The 27,320-nt window shown below is 42.1% G+C and overlaps 1 protein-coding gene across 1 annotated transcript in view; it reads right to left on the bottom strand.

Moving 5' to 3' along the window:
- MTHFD1 (methylenetetrahydrofolate dehydrogenase, cyclohydrolase and formyltetrahydrofolate synthetase 1) overlaps window positions 1–27,320 on the bottom strand; it is a 60,114-nt gene that overhangs the window by 21,744 nt on the left and 11,050 nt on the right. Inside the window, exons 8-16 of the mRNA XM_018556593.1 lie at window positions 27,090–27,201; window positions 22,883–23,010; window positions 22,698–22,795; window positions 13,168–13,341; window positions 9,660–9,796; window positions 9,467–9,513; window positions 7,410–7,517; window positions 6,166–6,240; window positions 43–145 (exon numbers count right to left, since the gene is read on the bottom strand). Of these exons, the coding sequence (XP_018412095.1) occupies window positions 43–145; window positions 6,166–6,240; window positions 7,410–7,517; window positions 9,467–9,513; window positions 9,660–9,796; window positions 13,168–13,341; window positions 22,698–22,795; window positions 22,883–23,010; window positions 27,090–27,201 (982 nt within the window). The remainder of the gene's footprint in view (window positions 1–42; window positions 146–6,165; window positions 6,241–7,409; window positions 7,518–9,466; window positions 9,514–9,659; window positions 9,797–13,167; window positions 13,342–22,697; window positions 22,796–22,882; window positions 23,011–27,089; window positions 27,202–27,320) is intronic.

Here is a 27,320-nt window from a genome sequence, read left to right as displayed (position 1 = left end):
TGAGTTAAGCTTTAGGACTGGCTGACTCTGAAGCCCAAGTACCTCTCTGCCACGTGATGGTGTCTGGATCGATGTCGAGCCTTACAAACTTTGTGATTTCTTCTTCTGTGAAAGCCGTGGGGTCTGTCTTCTCAATGCCCAGTCTCTGTGCAAATGAAGTTATATCAGTACACTGAAACAATCTTGTTTTCCAAATTAGATTGGGCATTCAACCAAACCAGTACACTTTGTTTCACTCAATGAAATTACTTGGGGTTGCAGAACACGCCAAAAGAACAATTCATTGCAAAAGGATGTTTGTTACATTGTGCCTTAGCAAGAAATAAGAATGTGTGATTAATGGGATTTAGCTCATTTTGCTCCCAGTCCCTAAAGTCTAAAGAGTGTGAAGGAATAAAAAAAGCTGTGAAGATTAGCTAGTTCTTATTTCACTGTGAAGTAATGCAAAGTTGTTTAAAGGGCATTGAGCCAAACTTTGGGTAAGTAGAGAAAACTGTGCTTAATTTATTGGACTGGAGGAACAGGAACTGCCAGGGTTTAGCATAACTAACAACTAGCTTTTAGCTGTCAATTGTTTAACCTAGGTTAAAACCAAACTCTAGCTAAAATGTTTTATTTAGCTTTGTATAGAATGGAAAAGGTTTAGAGCCCCTGTCTGTTCCCGTTAGGAGGATTTTCCCTTACTTTCTGTCAGAACAAATCAAATGAGGATACAAGACAAAACCATATCTTAACCTCCCTGGCGGTATTCCCGAGTGTAGCTCGGCGTTACTTTTCCATACCATAAGCGGTAACCCCGAGCTACACTCAGGAAAGCCACATAGCATTTACTTACCTTGTCCCTCGAGCCGCGCTGTGTTCTGTGGCCGATGCTGGCATCCGTCTTCCGTCGCTTGCGAACGTACGCGTCGCAGGGGGGCGAAACCGGCGGGAAGACGAAAAGAATTCGAAAAAAAAGGACCGAAAAATGACAAAAAAAATGACCAAAAAAAAAAAATCATACCGCCAGGGAGGTTAAAGTACATGTGAAGTTAAGGCCACATGCATGCGGGCTGCCTGCATCAAACATAGGACAAGTTATCTGGGAAGTATAAACTATTCCTCCCACTGACACCATGAATGGGGCATTATTCCTTCTACTGACACCAATGATGGGACACTATACCTCCCACTGACATGAACCATGGAACACTATTCCTCCCACTGACATGAACGATGGGATTCCTTCTACTGACACCAACGGTGAGACACTATTCCTCCCACTAACACCAAGGATGAGACACTATTCCTCCCACTGACATGAACCATGGAACACTATTCCTCCCACTGACACAAACCATGGGACACTATTCCTTCCACTGACACAAACCATGGGACACTATTCCTTCCACTGACACAAACAATGGGGCATTAGTACTCCCACCGACACAGAATGCTCCCAAGGCAGCGCCTAAATTGGAGGTCAAACAAAATGTGTGCCTTATCTGTGCCTTGCCTTGAACATGATTGCCAACATTCCTGATATGTCACATATTAAATCTGGGTAACAGTTTCTGAGAGATGCAGAGATAACACAATAACAATAAAACTTCTGTTGTCAGTGGGACAGTATTCTTTCCACTGACACAAAGGTTGGGGCACTATTCCTCCGACTAACACCACTAATGGGACACTATTCCTCACACTGACACCAACCATGGGGCACTATTGCTCCAATTGACACCAACCATGGAACACTATTTCTTCCACTGACACAAACAATGGGGCATTAGTACTCCTACTGACACAAATGATGGGGCACTATTCATCTGACTAACACCAACCATGGGGCACTATTCCTCCCACTGACACCAACCATGGGGCACTATTCCTCCCATTGACACCAACCATGGGGCACTATTCCTAGCACTGACATCAATGATGGGACACTATTCCTCCCACTGACACCAACCATGGGGCACTATTCCTCCCACTGACACCAATCATAGGGCACTATTCCTACCACTAACATCAATGATGGGACACTATTCCTCCCACTGACACCAACCATGGGGCACTACTCCTCCCATTGACAACCACAATAGGACACTTCCTTCTGCTGACACCAACAATGGGGCACTATTCTTCCCACTGACATGAACGATGGAACACTATTCCTTCGACTAACACTAATAATGGGGCACTATTCCTCCCACTGACACCAACCATGGGATGCTATTCCTTCCAGTCACAAATGATGAGCCACTATGTCTCCCACTAACACCAACGATGCAACATTATTCCTCCCAAAGACACCAACATTGGGACACTATTCCTTTCACTGACACCAACGATGTAGCATTATTATTCCCAATGGCACCAAAGATGGGGCGTAATATCTTCCAATTACACCAACAATAGGGCATTATTCCTCCTCCCACTAACCACAGGTTCTAATTAATTTAGATAGCCTAGAAAATCTATCCTGGTGGATTGTATCTTCCTCCAGAATTGTTCAGGCCGGGGATCTCTTCACAGGTCAGGGGTGGCCTATACACAAAGAAGCCTTTCCTAATACAATTGCCAATGTATTTGAATACCTTTGTATGTATTCATCTATTTCACATCCACCTAGCACCGCACTGTTTTATAACAACGTAGGCTCAATTTGGCATTTACGGTACCTTGTACAACCGTTATAAAATCCCTAGCGTATTATTAGTCATCACCAGCTATTGATATGCCATGCAACACAAATATCCATATTTGGGAATAGTGAGCAATCTTGTATGTTGCCATAGAGATTTCTACATCATAGGACACCCTCCGTCTACACAGGTGTAAAGGAAGCGTGATCATGCCTGGCTACTATGTCTCGTCATGCTTTCATCTTCCCGTTTCATTACAATAAAATAACCTGCAATTGGCATTAGACTACTAAAGTCCAATTCCAGCTAAAACGATATCTTTTTCGTTTTTGAAAGATCGGGGGAAGGTTTAGAACCTCTGCCAGGTTGTATTGTTGCTTGTCCTGGGAAATGTTTCAATCTCTATAAAGGGCTGTATTGCTGTTTGTTAAGTTAGATGACCAGATCCCTTGTGGTTGTGCTGCGGTACATCCCATCTTCATTTTTTTTAGCTGCTTATTGATCACAAGGTGTGATGGACAGTCTTCCTGGCCAATGAGCAGCAGAGGAGATCAGGAAAAAGCAGTCCGCAGTGTGGCCATAAGTGATTGGGCCGTTGCTTACTTAAGAGAGCCTCAGGTTTGGGGATACCAGGGCATTCTGAAAATAGGACACATCATAGCTTTCAGCTCTTCTTATAAATAAGCTATTCCAAATGCTAATTAAAATATTTGCAATGGATGCTGCTCTTTTATGTGTAGATGTTTTTTCGAGTTTGCAGCAAAATCAGCTGAGCACGGACTCTGTTTTAGGGCTGCTCCTTTCCCTTGCAGGGACCTATGGAGCCACCGCTGTGTGTGCTAGTAAGCTGTGTGTGTCTCCACAAACCTACAGGCACCGGAAGGCATGACACTCCCCTCCTCCATTCTCAGACTGCCTTAGACTTTGCTGTCCCTTGTGTTCTTTTACTGGATAGGAAGTTCAGAGAAGCGGAGGTGAGAGAGTGGGAGCGGTTTGGAAACCTGATGACTGTGAGTGCTTGGGCAAAAAAAAACACTTTGCTGGGTAATATTTGTTTACTCTGGATTCATTATTGAGTGTTTAACACTACGTTAGCCTGCCAACAGGTTCAAGAGAAACTAAAGTTGTTGGAAAATAATAAAAGAAAGAAATAGCCAGGTATGTTAGAGAGTAAAAAAGCATCTCTTCAGAGACTTTGCTCCACTGCAAGGCACAATCTGGGTTGAATGACACCCAGCATCTTTCAACCTACTTCCTGTAAGCTATGGATGTCATGGACCCACCCCCAGGGGGTAAGTCACCACCTTGGCTTGGGCTCCCAGTACAATACTGCAGAGTCATGAAGTCAGGGCTTCCCTCTGCAGGAATGAAGAATGCCCACTGCCGCTGCAGGCAGAAAAGGACCCGAAGGCTGTCACATGACCAACTAAAAGTCTGCTTGATTTAAATTATGTATAAGGGAATTCTTTTTACAAATATGTGAGGATTTTTTTAAACTGGAGATTTGTTCTTTACTCTCTCTTTAGATACATTTTTTGAAATTGCATTATTACTATCACTGGGCAGACGAATACCCCTCTAAAGAGTCTGCAAGGCTCCTTCAGATATCCCAAGAGCAAGCAATTACCCATCAGACGTCCCCATGACAATGACTCCCTATTTATTATCTTTCACGTCTCACATGCTTGTAAACAACTATTTTCAGTTGCTCCTCATTAATATTCACAGCAAGAAAAGCCCGCTTTACTAGAAAATAAGACCATATTGTAAAAAACGAGAATGGGCCAAAAAGCAGTTTCCTAGAAAGGCAAATGACAAAACAAACTGCTCAGAAATAGAAGCAGCATAAATAACGAGCGAAGAAGGCGTATCGAAGGGAAAATATACCCTTGGCAACAGTTTATTCATGTAAACCTGTCACAGCCTCAGATAATTGTAAATGAACATGCAATGAAAATGTATACGCAGATGTGACCTTCAGTGAAAGATCCCATGTCACACAATCAATATGTAAAGTCACCTGAGTTTATATACTGTACAAACTGAGTTTGGTTGTAAGCCGACATGACAGGGGTTGCACATCACCGACGCAAGTGATGTCTGATTTTTAGTGTGTTAGCGTGCGCTGCTAGCCCATTCCACAGATAAAAGACCCTCGTCCTGGAGATAGGCTTTAAGGCAGTGGTTCTCAACCTGTGTAACCTCAGGACCCACATTTGTCCCTGGTCCATAAGTCGCGACCCAAGTCGAATGGAATGCACGACATTAGGGTAAAGCGCGTTCCGGTGCGGACGTACAAACTGTGGGTGGGAGGTACGTTTGCGGTACCATTCAAATGAATGGTAACGCAACACGCCTCCCACACCAGAATGCATTGTTGGTGCGATTGCATGGTACAGTGCGTTCATTGCATGGTACTATGCAAAGAATGCACTGTACTAGTGTGAACAGGTCCTCCAAAACACTGACAAAATCTGACACACTCACAGACATTCTGACACACATACACACTCCAACAATTTTTTTAAGATCCACCCAGTCTCCCTACCTTACGAGAAGTGGATCCTCAGCCTGGGGTCCACTATGGACTGCTGTGGCAGAGCTCCATCCATATGTGCATTGCCTGTATAGCATCCTTGCGTACCCTGTAAAGGTTCCGGGAGCCAGAATGTGATGTTACCATGGCACCTCTATAGGACACATAGAGAGCTGTAAGCAATGCACGTATGGATGGAGCTCCCTCACGGCCATAGCCCCATCCCATCCCGCCTCAAACTCGGTGGCGACAGGCGGTGCCGGGCAGCACATTTTGAATGGCTGCTTGGTGTGAGTACTGACAGTGCTGCACTGGGGGGAGGAAGAGGAGCCTCTCACCTAGAAAAGTGGCACGCGGCTACCCACTGAAAACAGAATCACGACCCACTTTTGGGTCACGACCCACCAGTTGAGAACCAAGGCTTTAAAGCGTTTATGCCACATTTACAATACTATCAGTCCTGGTCTGGGCCAGGATGAAAGGGGAGCACATGCAAGGCTCTTCTTTTGGATAAAAGTAATAGCAGAACAAACATTCACAGAATGAAAATGCGCACACTATATCTTTATATTCCATAATGATTCACAATCTCAGAAAATCACAAAACAAAGCAACATGTAACAAACCATAAAACGATAAGGGGGGACTTTTTCTGCAAAAACTTACAAGAAATCAGTTTTTAATCCCAGTAAAATTTCAACCCCAGTGTTTAATAAATTGACATGGTCTAAAACAGTGCTTCTTAAAGTGTGGGTCGCGACCCCATATGGGGTCCCGCAAGTGAACAGGGGGGGTCACGATCTTAGGAAGACACACTGTCCGACGCTGGGGTCACGAAAAATGTCCTCGGCCGAAAAGGGGTCACGAGTGGAGGAAGTTTAAGAAGCACTGGTCTAAAACACTGCCCTCTGCTGAGCAAATAATCACACTGGAATTCATTCATGGAGTCCTGCTGCCACTTCATCTTTTTGCCCAGTCACTTTCATACAGAACAAACCTTACCTTAAGCCTCCGTATCTGTATATCTGAAAATCTGCGTACTCCACTGTTGGAAGGGACTAGGCGATTGTAAAGGGCCTACAAGACAACACCATTGTGTTAGAAATACAAACATTGAGATTAAGGAGTCTATTTATTCCCATTTCGAGGAGCCATTCGCCCTACAAATCTTTTTGAACATTTGTTCTATGTGAATAGTCGCAAAATGTTCTTTTCTATCTTCTCTTCAGGTTGAATGTATGTAATATAATACTGCATTATGGCCCCTAGATGGAGCTGAGAAGCACAGGGAATAAGTATTTAATTCCTATGCTCCATCTAGTGGTCATAAAGGAGAGTTACATTACATACGTTCAACCAGAAAATAATTATATATCAAAAAGTGTTTGTTTTTTCATCTATCTACACGGAACAAATGTTCACAAAGAGAACGTAGGGTGCATGGCTCTGCTGGTGATAAACAGATCTATTGTTAAAGTCTTAGCACAAATTTAAAGTGTGGAGTTGTAATTTATTATCATCTGGGCAGTCATAACTGATTATCCAGTCACATGTTTACAGTGCATTCTATGAGACCATTACTATGACACCAACCTCGTCCCCTATTTATGCGGATGTCAGGGGCCACTTAAGAAGCCACCCTGCACTGTGCTGCCCTCATCACACTCATGAAAGCTACCCTGCCAGCTGTTATGTGGAGTCCTTGAACCCTGCAGGCAGTGGTCCAACCATATGCATGTATTTAGTGGTTTTGCTGAACGCAGTATAAGCCCTCAGTAGGACCCTGTTAAGAACCGTGCACTGCAATCGGAAAAACTGGCCAGTGCAGGCTGATGTACTTGGGGCTCAGACACCCTATCAAGCACCACTATAATTCTGCCCTTTATATGCCATACACCTGCCATATACATAATGAAAGTATATAAATTGTACAGCACTGTGGGGAATTTGTTTTGCAATGCTGCTTGAAACCAGTGACAAAGTCACTTTATATAGCCCATCTGTGCAGCACAGTCACAGATAACTCATTTAGTCACAGCTTAAAGCTCCTGGGTCATAGATAATTGGATGATTGATGTACAGGGCTCAGCGCTCTCAATCTTGCTGATACCAACTGCTCCTCCATCACGTTATTAGCAATATGAAGAATGTTACAGTACAGCGTGTCATCCAGGAGAAATCTTGGGAATAAGATGCATGGGGGGATTTTTAATTGCTTCTGAAGCAAACATGAAATTACTTCTCACCTTGTCGGACTGCGTCAGCTCATGAAAGATCCGCGCGTCGATAGCAGCAGCCACTAGATTGTTGGCTGCGGTGATGGCGTGAATGTCCCCGGTAAGATGGAGGTTAAACTGTAAATTAAACAGATACATTTAATAAGTGTGAGATGACACTGAGACCTAAAAATAAGCTCTGAAAATAGGGTAAAGGCCAAAAAACTGCATTTGAAGCTAGCGGCCTTGTTAAATAAATAGTTCTTATCCTCATAGTTTTTCTAAACCCTGTAATATATACCAGCTTACCAGCCTTTAGAAGAGGTGGCTGCATTAGTTTTCTATTGTCAGGCTTTAAAAAAAAATGATTTTCACCTGGTGATCCTGCCAGTAACATGCTTTCTGTCCTAGGGTGACAACGCTCACTCACTGTAATGTATCTATGCAAGAGTCATGTTGTCACCCTAGGACAGGACTTCAGAACACCACCCCGTTTTCTCATCTCCATAACAATGGTGGAAAGTGTTCTATGGGGCTGATAAGTACTGGATTTCTGGTAGGATCAACAGATATGTTTTGAACTTATCAAACAGATATAACAACATGCTTTAAAAGTATATTAAACAAAGCAAAAGATAGCAAATAAGAAGGTTTAGGCCTCATTCACGCAAGAAACGGCCGGCACGTACAGCTCCGTGCTGCGTGCACGGCCGTATCGGGCATCTCCCGGGAAGGACAGGTGCTGCGTGTGATTAGTATGCAGCCCCTGTCCTTCTCTATGAGACTGTGCTGCCGTACGCCGCTCTACGCTCACCCGCCCTGCAAGTCCGTGTGGGTGTCCGTACTCGTACGCTGACAGGATGGATACTGTCTGCGTTCGAGCTGGGACAGCTGTACGGACTTGCACTTGAGGGAGCTGCCCGATACGGCCGTGCAAGCAGCACGGAGCTGTACGTGCTGGCCGTTTCTCGTGTGAATGAGGCCTTACTGTTAGGGTTTGCATACGCTTGAAGTACAAATTCTTGTATGCAGTAACCTGCAGCAACCAACCAGAATCCATCTTGAACTGCTCTACCTTGAGCAGAGTACATTCTGATAGATGGCTATAAGTACTGCACATTAAAATTCAGCTAGCCAGACAGGATGCTTTTTAAGCTCAATGTCATATTTCAGTAAACTTTCATGATAATCGGTTTGTGTTCAAGGTTGCAAATTGTTAGTAATAACCCATCGCACTCCTGACTGATATCATCTTCAAGACGTTCCAGTGGGTGCTGTAGTGACCAGTGGATGGCACCGCATAGAACAATAAAGACAGTAAAGTCACCAGAACACCAAAGTCAACCTATTGGATCCGTCTTTACTGATGTCAGATAAACATGGTATCACAAAGCAAAAAAGCAATGTTTCGGGGATAATCATCAACTGATGAAGGAGCAGCAGTGGTTCCGAACAATGTGTTTCCTTGTGATTCCATGTTTATCTGACGTCAATAAAGATGGATCAATAAGGTGGACTTTGGTGTGCTGGTGACTTTACTGTCTTCGAAATTGCAAAATGACAAAAAAAACTGACAGAGGTTGGAATTAAATTATTTCCCAACAGACACAAAAATATCAGGAACATATGTAGATAGTATGAGATTTTGGATTTGCGGCGACATCTGTGGAAATCTGGTCACATCACAAGCACACATGGGAAGGATGAACAATTTTTGGGAAAATTGTTAAAATTTTGAATTGCAGCCAATTTTCTGAACGTGGTTACAGTTATACAATCCCTCACACAGATCAGATCTTCGCCCATAAGCTGAGAGCAGCTGGCATTCAGACATCGGAAATGAATGATTATGTGACTCTACACGATTTTTTAAATTTATTATTACAGGTATTTATATAGCGCCGACAATTTATGCAGGACTTTACATAGTTGCACATGCATATCAGTCCCTACACTCAAGGAGCTTACAATCTAAGGTCCCTATTATCTCACATGCATACATAGAGGGCAAACTTAGAGAGGAAACAATTAACCTACCAGCATGTCTCTATTAAATTAAACTGTTGTAGTGGACAGAAGACATTTACCTCTTCCATGGGGATAACCTGAGAGTATCCTCCTCCTGCCGCTCCTCCTACAAACAAGCAAGAACCAAAAAAAATCGGCATTCTTCATCAGACTGGTGGGGTAAGTTTGGAGGTCAGTCATTAAAGCGGTTGTTATTAAAACTACCTGAACTACGAAAAATCAAACTAAAAGTGAAGTTGACCTTGAACTTACCTTTGATTCCAAATGTTGGCCCTTGAGAAGGCTGTCTGACACAAGCAAATGCATTGAGGTTCAGATGAGCTCCCAAAGCCTGGACCAGTCCGATGGTGGTAGTGCTTTTCCCTTCTCCCAGGGGAGTTGGTGTTATACTGTACAGACATAAAACATCTATTAGACAAGTGGAGTTATGTTATCTAGAGCTTCAGCCTCTACCTATCCATTGTAGTGGACACTCTTGCCAAGCTAAATGATAGGCTCATAAGTAGGGATGCACCAACACCGATGCCAGTATTGTACTCACCCAAATGCTCCCAATACCGTAATTGCCGGTATCAGGAAGCCGAGCAGCGAGTCATTACACGCCGCCTGGCTTCCTGATTGGCCGCGAAGCCGGCTCCCTCGTCACCAGGGAGCATGGAGCTGGCTTCCCGGCCAATCAAGAAGCCGAGGGGTGGGTAATGACTCTGACTTTTTAGTTGTTTAGTTAAGTGGTACCTGTCAACGTAACATCCACATGAATGGCAGAACCCAAGGTTTCCCAGCCAAACATTCCTGAAAGCAGTACACCACTTCCCTTGCCTTCTTCGCATAGTGCATCATGGTGCCATCTCTTTCCCCCAACAAGTGAAACGCACGCACCCGGCCATCTACATGATATAAAACAGGGGTAGGCAAACTCTGGCCCTCCAGCTGTGGTGAAACTACAAATCCCATGATGCATCTGTCTCTTGATGTCATGCATGCAGCTGTGAGAATCTTGCAATGTCTCATGTGACCTGCAGTTCCACAACAGCTGGTGGACCGAAGTTTGCCCACCCCTGATATAAAAGAAAACATGATTCATTAGACCATGCTACGCAGCTTCATACGCGACAAACTGCAATGCACTGTGTGTTCAGACACCTTTATTTTAGAACTAGCACTAAGTTTATCAGCAATTTGAACTACAGTAGCTTTTCTACTCGATCCGAGTCCACAGGCCAGCCTTTGCTCCCCCCGTAAATCAACGAGCCTTGGACTCTCATGATCGCCGGTTCACCTCCCTTGGACCACTTTTGGTAGGTCCTGACCGGGAACATCCCACAAGATCTGCAGTTTTGGAGTTGCGCTGACCCAGTTGTATAGCCATCATAATTTGGCCGTTGTTCAAATCCCTACACTTGCCCATTTTTTTTCTGCTTCCAACACATCAACGCCAGGGACAAATTGTTCACTTACTGCCAAATATATCCCCCCACTTCCAGGTTGCATTTGTAATGAGATAATTAATGTTATTCACTTCACCTCTCAGTGGTCATAATGTTATGGCTGATCGGTGTATACCTGAACATATATAAGCCACAATCAGCACAATTTTTTTCAAGTCAGAGGAATAACTTTTCAGCAAGCTCAAATATACTTTGATCACTCTGGAAGCTCAAAGTACGTGTTTTTCTTGCCTGTCCAGCTTATCTGTAACTTATGACCGAATGCACTGTGCACTATGATTAAATGCATTGTGAGCGCATCATGAAAAGCAGTGTAAAAACACTAAACCACAGAAGAAGAACAACACATCTAAAACTTGATTTAACTAACTTCATCAGCAAAAGTCGGGGAGTTTTTAAACTTTTCAATCCGAGGACTCATACAAGAAAATTGGAATCGTACTGGGACCCAAGAAGAGAAATATTATCAAAATGTCAACAAAGCCAAATAGCAATAGCCGAATAACATGTTACACTTTTCACCATTTCTTTAACCACTAAAGGACCGGGATGTTAAATCCCCTTCCTGGCCAGGCCATTTTTCAGTATTCAGCGCTGCGGTTCTTTGATGGACATTTATTCCGTCATGCAACGCTGTATTGAAATGAATTGTATACCATTTTTTGGGGACAGATAGAGCTTTCTTTTGCTGGCATTTAATCACCACTGGGGTTTTTATTCTTTACTATATAATGAAAAAAGTACTGAAAATTTTGGGGGAAAAAACTGTTTTCCCTACATTATGTTATAAAACATTTATATTTACCCACATTTTTGGTAAAATATAAAAGTAAATAGACACCAAACATGTCAAGCTTTAAAATTGCACAAAACTACCATACCTAAAATTGAATATAGGCAACGCTGTAAAAGCTGTTTCCGCTCATCAGTTTAGTGTTATCAGTGATTGATGGCACTAAAATGATTGCTCCCTCTCCGGCGTTCACAGTGATATGTAACATGTGTGGCGTAATCTTTGTTTTCGCGCGTAGGCGCACCCGTTGCATATTTATGTTTGTATGTGCGTGCACGCAGGTGCAGGAGACCCTTTATTTTTTTATGTGACTTTAATTTTTTTTTACTTTTTGTTTTTTACACTTAAATGTATTGCTATCACACAGAGAGCTAGTGAGCTCCCTATGTGATAACAAATATACAGCGACAGGTCCTCTTTATGGAGACGTCAGGGATCTCTAAGACCCCTAATGTCACCTAGGGACCCCCAGAGAAGCTGATGATGCAGAGATCTGCTTCCCCAGCTTCTTTTCGGTCTATAGCAGCCAGAGAACTGACAGCTAAAATTAGCATTCCCCCACTGCTAATCTCTCCTCCGATGCTTGAAGGCGGAAGTGATGTGTATTACATCACTTCCACCTTCAAGCATCGGAGGAGAGATCAGCAGTAGGGGAATGCTAATCGCTCGTCCGTCCCAGGCCCGCAGAAGGGACAGCGGAGCCTGGGATAACCGGCAGCGGCGGGGGGAGTGCAGCTGCAGATTGTCATCAATACAAGCAATCGAACTGCTATAGAGTTAGTATAAGATTGCAAACATAGCTAAGTGTACTGTATGACTCGCCATTCATTTTGCACTTAAGCAAACTAGGCTACTTACAGTCATGGAGCGACCCATCAAAAACACATTAGTGACTCAATCTGGGTCCTGATCCATAGTTTAAGAGACACTGGAATAAAGGAATAGATCTTAGGGGCTTGTTGACAGTATAGCTATCTGCTCTCCATTATGCACGCCTATACTGAGCACACCGTGGCCCGTCCCATTCATAAAAATCAGGCCACAGTGTATAGCCAGTGCAGTCCCACTGAGTTCTTTCTGCCCAATTGACAGGTCACAAGACCAGGTTCGCCTCCCTTTTCAGAACTTCTATTCAGTTCTGTTGCTCTCTGTCAGCTTGCCAGCTCCAAAGTCAGCGCAGCGCACACAGCTTTTCTCTATAAAAGTGTGGAGGTTATTTATTTTTTTGGGGGGCCAAACTGCCACAAGTGCACTTCTATGCAAGCAATGTAGACTAAACTAAAATAACCACATAGCATGTACTACAGCTTTCCTGTGACCAGGCTGCTGCTTACTGTGGTTCGGGGCCAAATGCACTAGCTTGTGATCACTGTTAATTAATAATGATCTGCTATCAGAGCAGCTTTGTCTAAACATGACTTTCTATTTAAAAGTGGTCTCAGGGAGACCTAGCTTGGTCATCCCTGGTCATAAAAGGGACTGAGCACCTACGATATGTACACAAGAACAGCTCACGTACCCAGTCACAACAACATATTTTCCATCTTGCTGTCCTTGTAACCGTTTATAGGCAGATAGCAGGACTTTGGCTTTAGTCTGGCCATAGGGTTCCACTTCTTCAGTCTGCAGGCCAATCTCTTCTGCGATCTTTGAAATGGGCTTCGGCACGCAGGAACGGGAGACCTCAATGTCACTGTGAAGGTGCAAAATGGAAAAAGATCAGGAATGTGGAAGATAGTTCAGAACGTGACCTAAATATAATGCGGGGAACGGCTTTAGGAATGCATTTAATCAGACTTTTGACAGCAATCACATCTTTATTGCTCTGCGATCGACATGCTGTAAAATACAGCCCAGCCGTAGCACAAGAACAAAGCTGTTCATATGAATGCTGCAAGCACAACCTCCAATCTATTGTTTTTTGCTTGAATAATCTTTTAATGCAGACATTTGAGGATCAAAGAATGTTATGTTTTTCATTTAAATACTATTAGACCTTCTGATCATGCAACTCTACCAACAGAACACAAAGTAGGAGGTACTTTAAGGGGCCGATTTATAAATCTTTCTCCCGGCGTATAGCTGGGTAAATGGCATTCATATTTATCTACAGCAACTAGATGGCACTGAGAAGCATATACATTTTCTATGTTCCTCGGCTCCATCTAGTGGCCGTTGTGCCGCGCAAATAACATTCACCGGAAGATTAGCAGTTGTGCAAGACCGACCTCCAGCCATGCACAGCTCTGTACCCATTGTACTATCTCAATCAGAGTTACCAATGCTTTAATATGAAAACAAACCTAAACATCCAATTCAGCTAGTATCCAACCAGGGAGGCCCTTGCACTATATAGTTGATGGTAGAAAAGCAATCGTACCATCAGATTGTAGAGTGTATGATCAGCCTAAAGCTGCCCACACACCTTACAATTTATCTGCAGATTTTCTGTGGTCAGATGGAAAAAGTGCAACAGATTGGCCCAGGTGGAGATTACTCCATCCACACACTTAAGTGTAGATGGGGGAATCTGTTGCACCTTTTCCATCTGACCAAATAAAAAAATCTGCAGATAAATTGTAAGGTGTGTGGGCAGCTTAAGATGGGAAGGAGCTGGAAGTGGAGAGACGCCAGGACTACAATCCTACAGATGGCAATGTGGTCAAAAGTTGCACCTTATCAAAGTGTTACCCATCCGTGCTTAGTGGTGCCCTGCCCTAAAAATAATGACGTGGGTTGATTAAAACCTGCATTGCGGGCTGCATTGCCGCTTTGAGAGTTAACGCTTGCATAGTAATGTGCATGTGTTTAACATCCGCAGATGCATTTATCTATAAGTGTGCAATATTTATGTGTGCTGGATGCTTGCCAGACTGTTACTGAGCGCCATGATAACAGTGACGGTGCTAGGAGACAAATACCTGGAACCAGCTATTTGCACAAATCTTGGCTAGTCCTAAAATTTCAACCCCTCTGCCAAGGGACAGATAATGAAAAGCCTGCACACAAGTATTTTGTAGAAGTTCAATTTAAAAAGAAAAAAAAAAACTAAACTAAAAACCTTTAGGGCAGAGAATACCCCTGGCCACGATGAAGTTAATGTTTAGAGACTGGTTTTCTTATTGGACTTAGGAATGATGGTTTATTGAATGTGAACTTTGATTTATTGAAACCTATTTATATTAACTTTGGCTTCTTTAGATTTATTTGTGACAACTTTATTACACCCCCTCTTTGGCATTACATTGCTGATACACAGTTTGTTCAGGTTAAGGTGGTTGAGCTGTTTTCTCCCAGCACCGAGGTGTTCCACACTGCTTTTATACTACTTTAACACAGATCTGATGAACTGGAAAATCTCTTGTATTATCCAGCTGGGATGTTAAGTGCATTTATTCAGCAGTAACGCACGCATGCTGCGTGACATACTGTAAATCATATTTGTACAACAGGTACCAATTTTTTTGTCAGCATCATATGACAAAACCTGAGCTGGGCTATGCACCTCTACTTTTTCTCCTTGTTTGAAAGAGACAGATGAAGCAAAGTCCAAGCAGTGAATATTTTTTAAATTAAGAAAGCCCTTTCCCTTCATTTCTTCTTACACACACTCTTTTCTTTTTGTGCCTAGTGTTATGTTGGGTTATGTTGTGGTTTTTTTTTTTTTCAGCTCCGTGTAGTCCCAGCGTTCTACGACTTGTTTGTATGCAACTGTGCAAAATTGGAATAAAACTCAAAGGAAAAAAAGAAAGCAACAAAGTCCTTTTCTCTGTAAGGAGCATACATGGAGGCTCTACCGTGCACCCTATAGGGTACACAATAGGGAATTAAGAATTTAGTGGTAGGGTCTATGCAGTGTTAAAGAAAATGGAAAAAAAGAGAAACTAGAAAGTTTTATAATGTAAAAAAAATAATAAGGAAGAAATATAGCCTCCATCCGGCATGGAAATCGCTATAGGAATCATGGTGCTGGTAGTGTGTGTGTAAATAAAGAAAGACCAAGATGCAAAGAAAAACATTAATGGATATAGGAGATGTGAATATTACTGACATGGGCAAATTGTGGACAGAAGTTGTCCATTCTTTCTTTATAAAATATTAATACTTCCACATAGACCTATTTATAAAATAGAGGGATCAATAACATAGTGAATGATTGTCTTTGAGCCACCGCACTCCAGATTGAGACACTAAGCAATCATGGTGACACCAGTGCAAAAAGCAACATCTCTGCACCTAAGTGGTCCCTTCATCAGGCAAACACAGTGACCACTGATTGGTCACTGTTTGCCTGATGAAGGGACCACTTAGGGTCCCAAAACATTGCATTCTGCTCTGTGTCACCATTATTGCTTAGCATCTCAATAAAGGACGTTCTGCACATTGGACTTTGGAGTGCGAGTGACTTCTTTATAACACAATAACTTAGCGAAGCACTTTTTGTTTTGATGCAGCTACAATGTATTTATCAAAGTCCAATCCACAAACCCAGAGGGCTCAAATTCCAAATGGCAGGCTTGTGTTCCAGTCAGAGTTCTGGAACAATTCCACAATGGAGGGCGTGTACTCCAGGAGTGTGTTCCAGAGCTCAATTTCAGACCTGGAAGTTGATATTTATTATTTGGAGCTGCTAGCACCTGAACCTTTGACATATTAAACACAAGGAAACCTTCTCCGATGTTTGGAGAGATGGAGTCGATTCTTTATTGATTTTCTTATTGGACGCATAGTTGTGTGATAGGCACACTCCTTTCTGGTGAAAAATCCCCAGTAAGCGGATGGCAGGGGATGTGATCTCCACACTGCAATTCAAAAATCAGGTCCTCATCCCCCAGAAAGCAAGCTTTTAATAGGGATAGGAGCTGGATCACTGTTGATGAAGCGATGTTGTGTGTTAGTGCTATTTTATTTTGTAGAAAACAAGGAAGAAGGATGTTATTTGTGCCTTAATCCGATCATCTTATGCTCTTAAAAATTTACTGAAAGTAGAACGCCAAACTTTTTTTTAGAATAGAGAAGGGTTAGATCAGGGGTAGGCAACTCAGCACTCCTGCTGTTGTGGAACTAAAATCCTATGAGGCATTGCAAGACTGATAGCAAAGGGCATGATGGGACTAGTAATTTAGCCTCAGCTTCAGTGTTGAGGGTGCTGACCCCTGGGTTAGATACTCAGGACAGGTTTTCATCACCAAGTGCCCCAGCAGAAATTTCCCTTCACTTTCTACCCAAGAAGCAACTGTGATTTTGAGTCCAGCATGGTCACCAGCCCAGCATGGATTTTCCAAAATAAAGGTAGATGGACAGCAAAAACACCTATGAGAATATAACCCTCTTCAGCTATAAACAAAGCTTTATTTTTTTTTAAGAAGGGGGGCAGGAGAGTAGGATACCTTGGACAAAATGTTTTTTTTTTTAACCAGATGTCCAGGGCTGATTGAGATCTGGTTAAAGGCCATGTCTATGTTCACCTCATGCATATAGTTTATTATACATTATATTGCACTTGCATTTCTTCACATTGCTGGTAACACCATTGTTTCACTGTGACTGTCGAGGGCCAAGCTTTGGGCCATCCAGATTTTCAATTTAAATGAAGAATGCCGGTTCACGCTGGAGATGTTCACTTTGTCTATTACAGTAGTTGGCCACCTTTCTTAGAATATTCTGTACGGCAGTCAATATTGCTAAACAGAACCAGAAGGAGAACACTTTCCAATGTGTGTACTTTTCCTGTTTGTTGTGCACAGGATAATTTTACTCCTCTGCATTTTCCTTCAGACCATTTACTTACCTGACACCAAACCAATGGCCAAGGAAGGCCCACCATAAGTTGACCAATCCTGGGTCAAGGCAACTGCTTTGTCTGACAGGTAAATGAAGATCTGGCTAGTTCAAGGCCAGATCCACAAATAAGATACAAAAATGAATCTTATTTGTGTATCACTCGGTTGTAGAGCCTCAAATCATCTCTCAATTGGTGCAGGCACTGTCCTTCCTTCTGGAGGGCAACTACTTTTGTGCCCAACTTCGTGAGTTGTAAAGGAGCCACCACTCCAAGCTCACTCCTGTGATGGACTGCAATCTCAATACAAATGAGTAAACTAAACGTAAGATTGTGGTCCATCACAGGAGTGAGCTTGGAGTGGTGGCTACTTTACAACACACACACACACACACACACACACGGCCAATTGGGAACAAAAGTAGCCACCCTCCAGTAGGAAGGACAGTGTCAGCACCAATTCAGAGAGGATTGAGGATATACACCGGAGTGATACACAAATAAGACATCTTTTTGTTAATAGTTAAGGTACTTGAATGCATTTTTAAGCTGTAACTCCTGAGTTTAGTGTCACTTTAACATGACTTTTCATGAACAATGGGTACAGGACACTAGGTTATACAGCAGATATATGTGCATTTTAGTTTTTCAGGATATTTTCCTGCGGCTTTATTAAACGTGGAGCCATGCTTGTTGAAGTGATTGTCAGCAGAAAATAGAGAAAACTCTAGTTTTAACACATGCTTTGGCTGTCTGTTTTGATCTCTTGTATGCAAATGGGTCACTTAAAAAAAAAAAGTCACATGATGGCTCAGATTGTTGTATTATGTTTTTCGGTAGCCTACAATGAAGCTAACAAAGTATTGTGTGTAAGCACTTCAAGAAAAAATTAAATATTTGCTAACTCAAGGATTTAGTAATGACTTGGGTGTGGGTACTCTATTTTTTTTAAAATGAGAGCAGATTTGTTATTAGTGGTTTTGGTTTCTCAGTTTGGCCAATTGTCTTTTTCATTTTTTTTGTATGGACAAAAAGGCAGGTAGATTGGACAAACACTATTTTGGTCTTCAAAGTGGACCACAGACAAACTGTTAGATACCCAGATATACATGTAGGGAAGCTGTAAAATTATATGTATTTATGTCCATCTAGTTCCGAGATGTATAGACAGCCCTTCCACTCAGCACCGCCAGGCAAATGTCCCAATTCCTCGATTAAAGTAATTGACTACAGAAGGAACAGTGGTGCCCTCTCTCCACACCCAGCCTGTTAAGTGGCATTTTCTCATCTAGATGGAGCAGACAATCACAATTTGTCTATTATAAAATGTAGTGCTCTGATGTAGATGGGTGCATGGATGCTACATTTGGGAGTAGTAAATAGAGAGCAGTTCTGTAGACTGAGGAAATAACTGTAGAAATATGACATTATGTGTAAACATCCTGTAGAAAATAATATCTACAGAACCAGAAATAAAAAATAAAGTATCTAACTAAAAATGGTTAAAGTGACACTAAACTCAGAACTTAAATCTTGAAAATACACTCAAGTACCTTAACTATTAACAAAAATGTATCTTATTTGTGTATCACTCTGCTGTAGATCGTCAAATCATATCTGAATACCGACGACTACTGCCTTTGTTCCCCATTATCCTTCTGTGTGTTGTAAAGTAGTCACCGCTCCAAGCTAGCTCCTGTGATGGGACTACAATCTCAATACAAATTTGTAAACTAAACTTGAGATTGTAGTTACACAAACCCTAGAAGGTGGCCTATTTTAAACATCACCTAAAACAGATGTGTCATAAAAATCTAGTGGGCAGAGCCAATCTATTGCTTTCTTTACGGAACATGGATTCCCATACCGAGATGTCATGACCCGGCTTTATTCTCCCTCATCATAATGTGCATTGTGTTCCCACCTTCGGAAATACAATGCAAAAGTCTAATTATCCAAGTCCCCGTGAAATGTATGGAAATTGCTGGGTGGATTGATTCAGTAGCTACCAAAAAACTAAAACCTAAGTTTTGGGTGGATCGGGGGAATACATATAAAATAACTAATTGTGGTGAAAATAAAAATAAAAAACAGAAGCATCAGAATAAATTACATGAAAAACTGAATCCTTTATATTTTAGGACTGGATAATACTGAACATGAAAGTCACCAAATGTAAGTGCATTGTGCTTATCCACCCAATGATGAGGGAGAGGACATAGTAGTCACTTCATTACACAATACGGTAAAAAGCCTACAATGTATAACCAAAAGTTCAGCCAAGACTAAACCTTCAGCTGGACCCAAAATAATCCAAATATACAACACAACGTAAGGTTTTCTGTACACAAATTACATCACTAGCATTATGTCATGAAAAAGTGATAGTGACCAACATCTACATTAATATACAAAGTGAACATGACCAGAATCTGTTAGATTGACATTGGCTTTAGTAACAGATGTTTTGTAGAAAGAGTGCATGTGAAACATCGGTGTTACCTGTAAAAGAAAACACAATGGAAATGGTGATAAATTTAAAATGTAAACAAAATTAATACAATATGAGATGTGCAAAAGGTGAAGTGGTGAATGAGCCATAGAGATATACAGAATATCACAGGAGGATAACGAACAGATCCAAAAACAGATGGAGTGGAGAGTGGACAATGGACAAGTGGTTAAACTCCAACATGTACTAAAAATTGAGATTTGGATGGCCTGGCCCTTTAAACTTCATACCATCTATACAAAATCAGTTGGTTTTCTTGCTGCATTTTTCACGAGCAGTTGTGACAGCTCCGAGACTGCTGGGATCACATCCAAGTTGACAGCACCAGTAGCAGATTTTTCTTGACATGTATGTTAAGAGGGTCTTCTAAGGCTTAGATAAGGATAAAAGGTAGCTTAAAGTGACATTAAACCCTCAGATTTTTTAACATAAAATACTGTAATGTGTGCCTTACTGTAATCCATGGTAGTTTCCCTTCTCTTTGCTGCTCTTCCTTTTAAATCTGTATCTGTTCTCATGCTCTGCAGAACTTCTGTTTTGCAGCAGACTGCCTTGTCTCAGGAATGGATACACGGTGTCTGTGTATAGGTTTGTATAGGCTTGTAACCTGAGCCAGCACTACAGGAAGAGGCACTCAGCTGAAAAGGGAAGTTCTCCCCAATCATGAGAATTTAAAAGGAAGAGCAGCAAAGAGAAGGGAAACTACCATGGATTACAGTAAGGCACACATTACACTATTGTTTTACGTTAAAAAAAATGTTTAGTCACTTTAAATTTAAAGGTTAAGTGTTTGATTATGGGTCAAGTTTTAGGGATTGGGAGAGGGTTTGGTTAAGGTTCGGCGTGAGGGGATAGAGGGAAGTTAACGATTTTTAACACCGCTAGCCCGGTGCCCAGACTTTCAGTACTGAAAACCCTTCAACTGTGTCTAGTACACTATCAGGATATCAATCAGTTACAACACAAACACTCCTGCATGTGTCAGATCTCTCACCTTCAACTGAAACCTGAACATAGAGCATGCTTCCATTATTGGTCAGCTAGCCAAGTTTTGTAGTTGAACCATTAAAAGTGACATTAAAGGCTAAACAAATTTCCCCCACACAATGCTAATGTAAAGACTTTAAAATTATGCCTCTTAATCCAATCATCTTTCCAGGAGCTTTCAGGTGTTCCTCCTACGCCGAACTCCGATCCAGCGCCGACTCCTCTGCCTTAACTGGCACTTCCTGTCCCGCGGAGTCTGTGTGGGTGCACACTGCTGCATTTACTTACCTTGCGTCTCTCCTCTTCTCCCGGCCGAAGATCTGAACTGTGCATGCACCTGCCCCATGATTCTTTGCGTCCGCCCGAGAATTTTCAGATGTCCGGACAGGAGCGCGCAGTGGAGACACAGGTGAGTTTTAACCCTTTGAAAACTTTTTTTTAGGGCTGGTAATGATTAAAATTTTCCTGTTCGATTAATCGAAAGATTTTTTAATCGATTAATTATGGCCAGGATGAACACCAATTATCAAAAATAAAAAATGCAGAGGAGTTGAGTTCGCAATTCACAGCAAAGTCAGGACAAGCATCTTCAATGGCTAGGTCAATCTTAAGGTGGCCATACACTGTACAACCATCGCAAGGCCTTAGTTTTGCGAGGGTTGTAAAGTACTTAAACGTACGATCTGCCCATCTTGGACAGGCAGATCGTACTTACGATGACTGCAAACTGGCTGTGTGCGCGTGCACACAACCGGCCCGTTCGGCAGTTGTCGAACCAGCAGGCCACTAACTCGCCGAGAATCGTACGATTCCCAGCGAGTTTTCTAGCCTGCTGGTTCGACAGAAGACGTGCGACCGTACAGTAGGAACGGTCGCACGCCTTCCATACACTGCACGATCGCGGGATTTCCCGCGATTCTTGTACGAGAATCGTGCAGTGTATGGGCACGTTTACACAGCAACCAGAATTTCACGCATGAGTCAGCTAAAACCAAAGCATCCCTAATGTTGGGGAACCACTGCCTAATTCAGACACTAGACTGACACAAAAGTTTTGGGAGCACCAGGTAACCAGAACATGCACATAAACCAGCCGCGAAGCTTAGTTCCTATAGGTGCACTGTGACAAGGGAGCTGAGTTCACAATTTACAGCAAAGTCAGGACAAGCATTGCCAGTGGCTAGGTCAGTACGAAACAATAATCAGTGTTTCACTCACGAGTCAGCTAAAGCCAGAGCATGCCCTTCAAAAGGTCCTTAAGCAATCGAGATGCGCACCAGTATCTGACTCCTCCCCCCTTCCCTTCGTTAGCCGACAGCCACTTGGGGGAGGAGTCCGGTGACGTCGATGTCCGTGACGTCACCGGATCTCCGACGGAAGCCCCGGAAGCCGGCGGAGAGGTGAGTTCGGATCAAAAGATCTTTGATCGATCAAACAAATTAACGATTAATCGAGGGATTAATTGTTAATTTCCGCAGCCCTACTTTTTTTTAAAAATTGCTTTGGATATATCTACTGGTTGCCAACAGTAGATATATGCAAAAACCGTTGAGGATTAAATAACCCTTTAAGACAGGAAAATGTAGTATTTGTAGGCAGATATTCCCACTTCTAACTGGATCTCAGAGCTGATGAACCATGATCTCAGAGCTTGACCAAGCAAGGGACAAAGAGGTATGAAACTGGTGCCACCAACACCTCCAAAAATCAAAACTGGAGATGAATAAAAATGACTCAAAGCACACTATATCTGTAATAGAGATGTTACCTGGGAACTGGTGTTTGAACCTGGAGCTTGGTGTACTCTATATTCCACGAGTGGGGATCACATTTTTCCAAGTATCGCTTCGCACTTTCAACCGTGTTCTGCAAAGAGCAGTGACATCATGAGGGGCAGCCCAATGAAAATTTACTTGCCCCAAATTAAATGTGCCCAATACATACTGTACTCACCTCCATGAGCATGGCTACAGTCATAGGGCCAACACCACCGGGTACAGGAGTAATGTAAGAGGCCTTCTCCTTTGCTTCTTCATATGCCACATCACCCACTACACGTTTACCAGAAGACTTTGTAGGGTCTAGATTAAGAGGAAAAGAAAACAAATGTATGCATGTTGTAATGTATGCCAAAAATCCAGCCTATAAAGCCAATTCAATCAAGGAGACACGTACACCAGAGAAAACACGAAATGCTTCTTTCACGGATATGGCTAAACTAAGAGCTGATAGGCTGCTATAGGTTACTATATTTCAAAAGCATGCTATAGGTTACTATATTTCAAAAGCATGCTATAGGTTACTATATTTCAAAAGCAGTAACAGCTCCTGGTATTGCAGAAAACCACACACGTTAACTGGTTTAACTGCTGAAAGATAGGTTTTAATTTTCTTGTGGTTTACAGACTTCTGTCACATTGCAAAGCCAGGCAGGTGACATTTCCCAGTCATCAACTCTGCTTCCTACTTCAGTCACTCTGCCTCCAGCAACCTGCTCACTGGACAAAAAAAACCAAGAGTAATTTCCTCATGTATTTCCAATTTCCAATGTAAACGGGCTGATAATGGAAGCTGTAAAGTTGAGGTAGCATAGTTGGAACATTTAACAGATTTAATGTCCTGGCTGTGTAATGTGGAAGAGGCACAAGCTGACCACCACTACACATCCCTTGGAAGGTAAAACAGTTAATAAATGTGCATTTAAAATGGGAAATGAACTGGACATGTATGCATGTGCATTGTATGCTCTTATTACACAGGGAACACAAAAGACCTGTGCTCTGGTCTGCATAGTCCATGCTGTGGTGGTGCCTGTGCCATCAAGACTTTTTATAGCAAGGCTCCCTATTGACTGCTGTTTTGGGAGTACATTTGCCTTTTTTCTTTTAATACTTTTAATATTAAACACTTCTATAAAAGTATTAGATCTCCAGTTACCCTGACTGTCCAGGTGCTGCCCACTTGTGGAAGGTGTTTGCTCCTGTATTCCTAAAGATGTGATAGATCTAGCACTGGTGGGATTATAGATTTGGTGTTGCTCTTATTACACAATTTAAAGAATTGAAACAGTAAAAAATGTTAATGCAATCTTATAAAATTGATTACCTACAAGTACTATTGACAAAGAACAGCGCTGTGCATGAACAAACAGGAAAAAAAGGAGCAGCTTACAGCCGTGTGAGCAAACTATATTAAGAATTGATCAGGCCCCCTAACACACATTTTTGCATGCAAAGGGCTTTTACTTTACTTCCCTTATAAAAAAAAAAATGTAATTATATATTTACAAACATTCATTAAAGTAAAGCAACCCCTACAAACTATGGGGTCATTTTATAAACATTTTTAATACAACTTTCACCCAGGAGTCACACATTGAGTGCATGCAAATAGGAAAAAAAAATGAGTATGAATGTTGGAGCTAAAGAAATAGATTTATTTTTTACATTTACATGATTGGGTATTGAAAGAAAAAACACAGGTTCATCTCATTTGCCAACAGTTTAAATACTAAAGTAAAATCACCACCTAGGTCTTTGGCTAGTTCTTCCCCTTTATAGGAGCGCTCTACTTAAATAAATGCTCCTGTGTGGGGTGGTGGAAGATGGAAAGGGGAGTGTTATACAGACGAAGCCAATATCAGGCCAGGTTTTCAGACCTACCAAATAATTTTGTCACCCAAGAGCACTCAGTAAGCTGTCATGGGATCATCAGAAGACACTCCAACATCACCTGATCTAAAGACCATCATTTTACATCTAAGGACACCTTTACAGTCTTTATACCCTTAAAAGCCAATTTATTTTCACTTTCAAAAGGTTGCATTTAGAACTGCACATTATTGTTTTATTCCCTATGTTTTAAACAAATCCACTTAGCACTCTTCCAACAGACTGTAGGCTCAGGAACAAAAGCAGCAAGACGTTATCACTACCAATCTTCACACTGCCAGACATTCAATAGGCAAACATACAATCTTCCATAAAATTCCTCAATCCGAAATCAGATTACACCTTCAGGCAACATTTGTAACCCTTTGTGTATAACTGTACTATCTGCTACAATGTCCAACCGTGAGTCTCTGAAGCAGCTCCTACTACTTCAGTGGATGGAAACAATCATGGTATACATTTGAGAAAATAATCAGCTGAAGAAATTTCTCTGCTGCCACATAAATGTGTAAAAAGCAAGTTGGAAATCATTTCAGTTCCCCACTTATGAGTTATCTGCTGACCTGCATTAGTCTGTCCAGCCTCCTCCATGTCACCTTAATGGCCATTGATCTGCAGCAGAAATAGACCACACAGGCACCGCACTCCAAAGCTCAGTAACCAAAAGAGCAAGAACCTCTAGTCCAAAGAAGGTGAAAGTAAATTTATATTTGGTTCATAAAGACAAGACCTTGGAGTCTTAATTAGACGCACTATTGTAAAAACATACAATGAGTGGCAACGTACAATTTACAAGCAACAGTGTCGTCTTATCTGTAGAAGGACTTTGCACAAAAGGTGGTTAAGAAAATAAAATAAATAAAACACTTTCTCTCGATACCACGCTCCCTACTAAACCCTTATTCATGTACCATGGCACTCCGGACTGATAGATCCCAAAAGTTACAGCGGGCGCTAGAGCGACATGTAGATTGCGAGTAGGCAGCTCTACAGGGTCAGACTCCACCCGTGAGAGTGTCTATTATCCAATGGGGCCGTTGTCCCCACACCATCGAGGACAGCATGACGCATCCAGTAACTGTGGTAACTGCAGTACGGCTTTTCTTTTTTCAAGGGGACAGCGAAATTGCACTCTTTTTGCTACAGTAACATGATACATGGGTGGCACATTTTGAATAATATGTTTTGCTATTCTTATTGTTTTGTTTCCATTTGTTTGAGGTCTATGGTGGGAATGTGACGTCATTGTGACACCATGGGGGTTGGCAAGGGGTTCTGTGTTTGGTTTACTGTTCTCACTAGGGACGCACTGAAATTTCCTCTGAAAGTGTCATTCTTAGGCCTAAATTGCAGTGCATCCTTCGTTTCTCTCATCCCCTCTGTGCGCTGCTCTGTGTCCCCTCTGACAGTTTTTCTCCTCCAGTGGGGAGGAGAAATAAACTGTCAGGAGGCTGAGTGGAGCAGGGAGGAGAGTGCTGTGAGCGTGTCAAAGAAGGAGTTCTCCACCCGCACCGTCCCGCCTCCTGTAAAAGATCAGGAGAGCAGTGAATGGGCAGAGGCAGGTGTCAGCTGTCACAGGAGGCCAAGCCAGCAGTGACGGGGAGGAGTCAGCTTTCAAATGGGATCGAGCTCTCCTCCCCGCATCGCTCACTCAGCCATCTGCGACAGGGTGGAGAGCGGGTACAAGCAGTCAGCGATCAGTAAATGTTTGTAAATAATTGGACATAGTATGAGTTACTATGTACCAGTTATGAATGAATGGGAAGTGATCTACATCACTTCCTGTTCATTCACGATTGTGTACATAGTAACTTGCACTATATCCACAATTTATGAACAGGAACACTCAGTATAGAGGATCCCTGTTGGTTCAGTGCTGGGGCTGCAGAAAAAGATTGAGGGCTTAATCTCTTTTTCTATTGTAAAAGGGAAATATCAGGAGTCTGTTTAGACCCCTGACATTTCCCCAGAGCCCCCAGCAGTAAAGTTAAAAAATGCAAAAAAAAAGGTTAAAAAAACCTTTTTTTTAATTTTCAGTTTTGGTCTCAAAATGTCATTTCGGTGCACCTCTAGTTCTCACATTAGTGTACAAGTTTGTTTTGTTCTTCCCATTTCCAGACTGATGAAGGAATCAATGTGGCCCCGAAATGTTATTTGCTTTGTGATATTATGAGCTTGGGTCAATTAAGAACAAGGTGGGTTTCTCTATTAAACCCACCCCAACATTAACACTACATAACTAATTAAAACATTTAGTCACATAACACTTGTTAGAAATACACGGATATATGAAAATTAAATGTAAAAAAGAAATTGGAGTATTCTAATTGGCGCCTAAAAACTACCAGAGGATTATTTATTATGTACAAACGAAGCTTGAAATCGTAGCGTACTCTACAAATACATTCATCTGGTTTGGGCAGTCACTGTTCTCTCTAGCCTCAGATACCAGCCGACACCGTATATTACAAGCAGCACTCAGTACTTACCTGGTATGTAGTTAATGCCACAATCAATCACAATAGCACCAGGCTTGATCCATTCGCCTTTAACCATCTCCGCTTTACCAGCACCAACAACTAGTATGTCAGCTCTGCTCACCTGTAAGAGACAAAGTATATAAAAACTGATCAAAAGGAATGGCAAGACGAGAAATGGTATAGAAGCAAAACATTTAAAGCCCAGCTACAGAAAAATTATTTTGTGGGGGGGGGGGGGGG

The sequence above is a fragment of the Nanorana parkeri genome, unplaced genomic scaffold (genome assembly GCF_000935625.1).
Source record: "Nanorana parkeri isolate BGI_ZX_2015 unplaced genomic scaffold, ASM93562v1 scaffold12, whole genome shotgun sequence".
Taxonomy (NCBI): domain Eukaryota; kingdom Metazoa; phylum Chordata; class Amphibia; order Anura; family Dicroglossidae; genus Nanorana; species Nanorana parkeri.
This window is presented reverse-complemented; position numbering and strand designations above follow the sequence as displayed.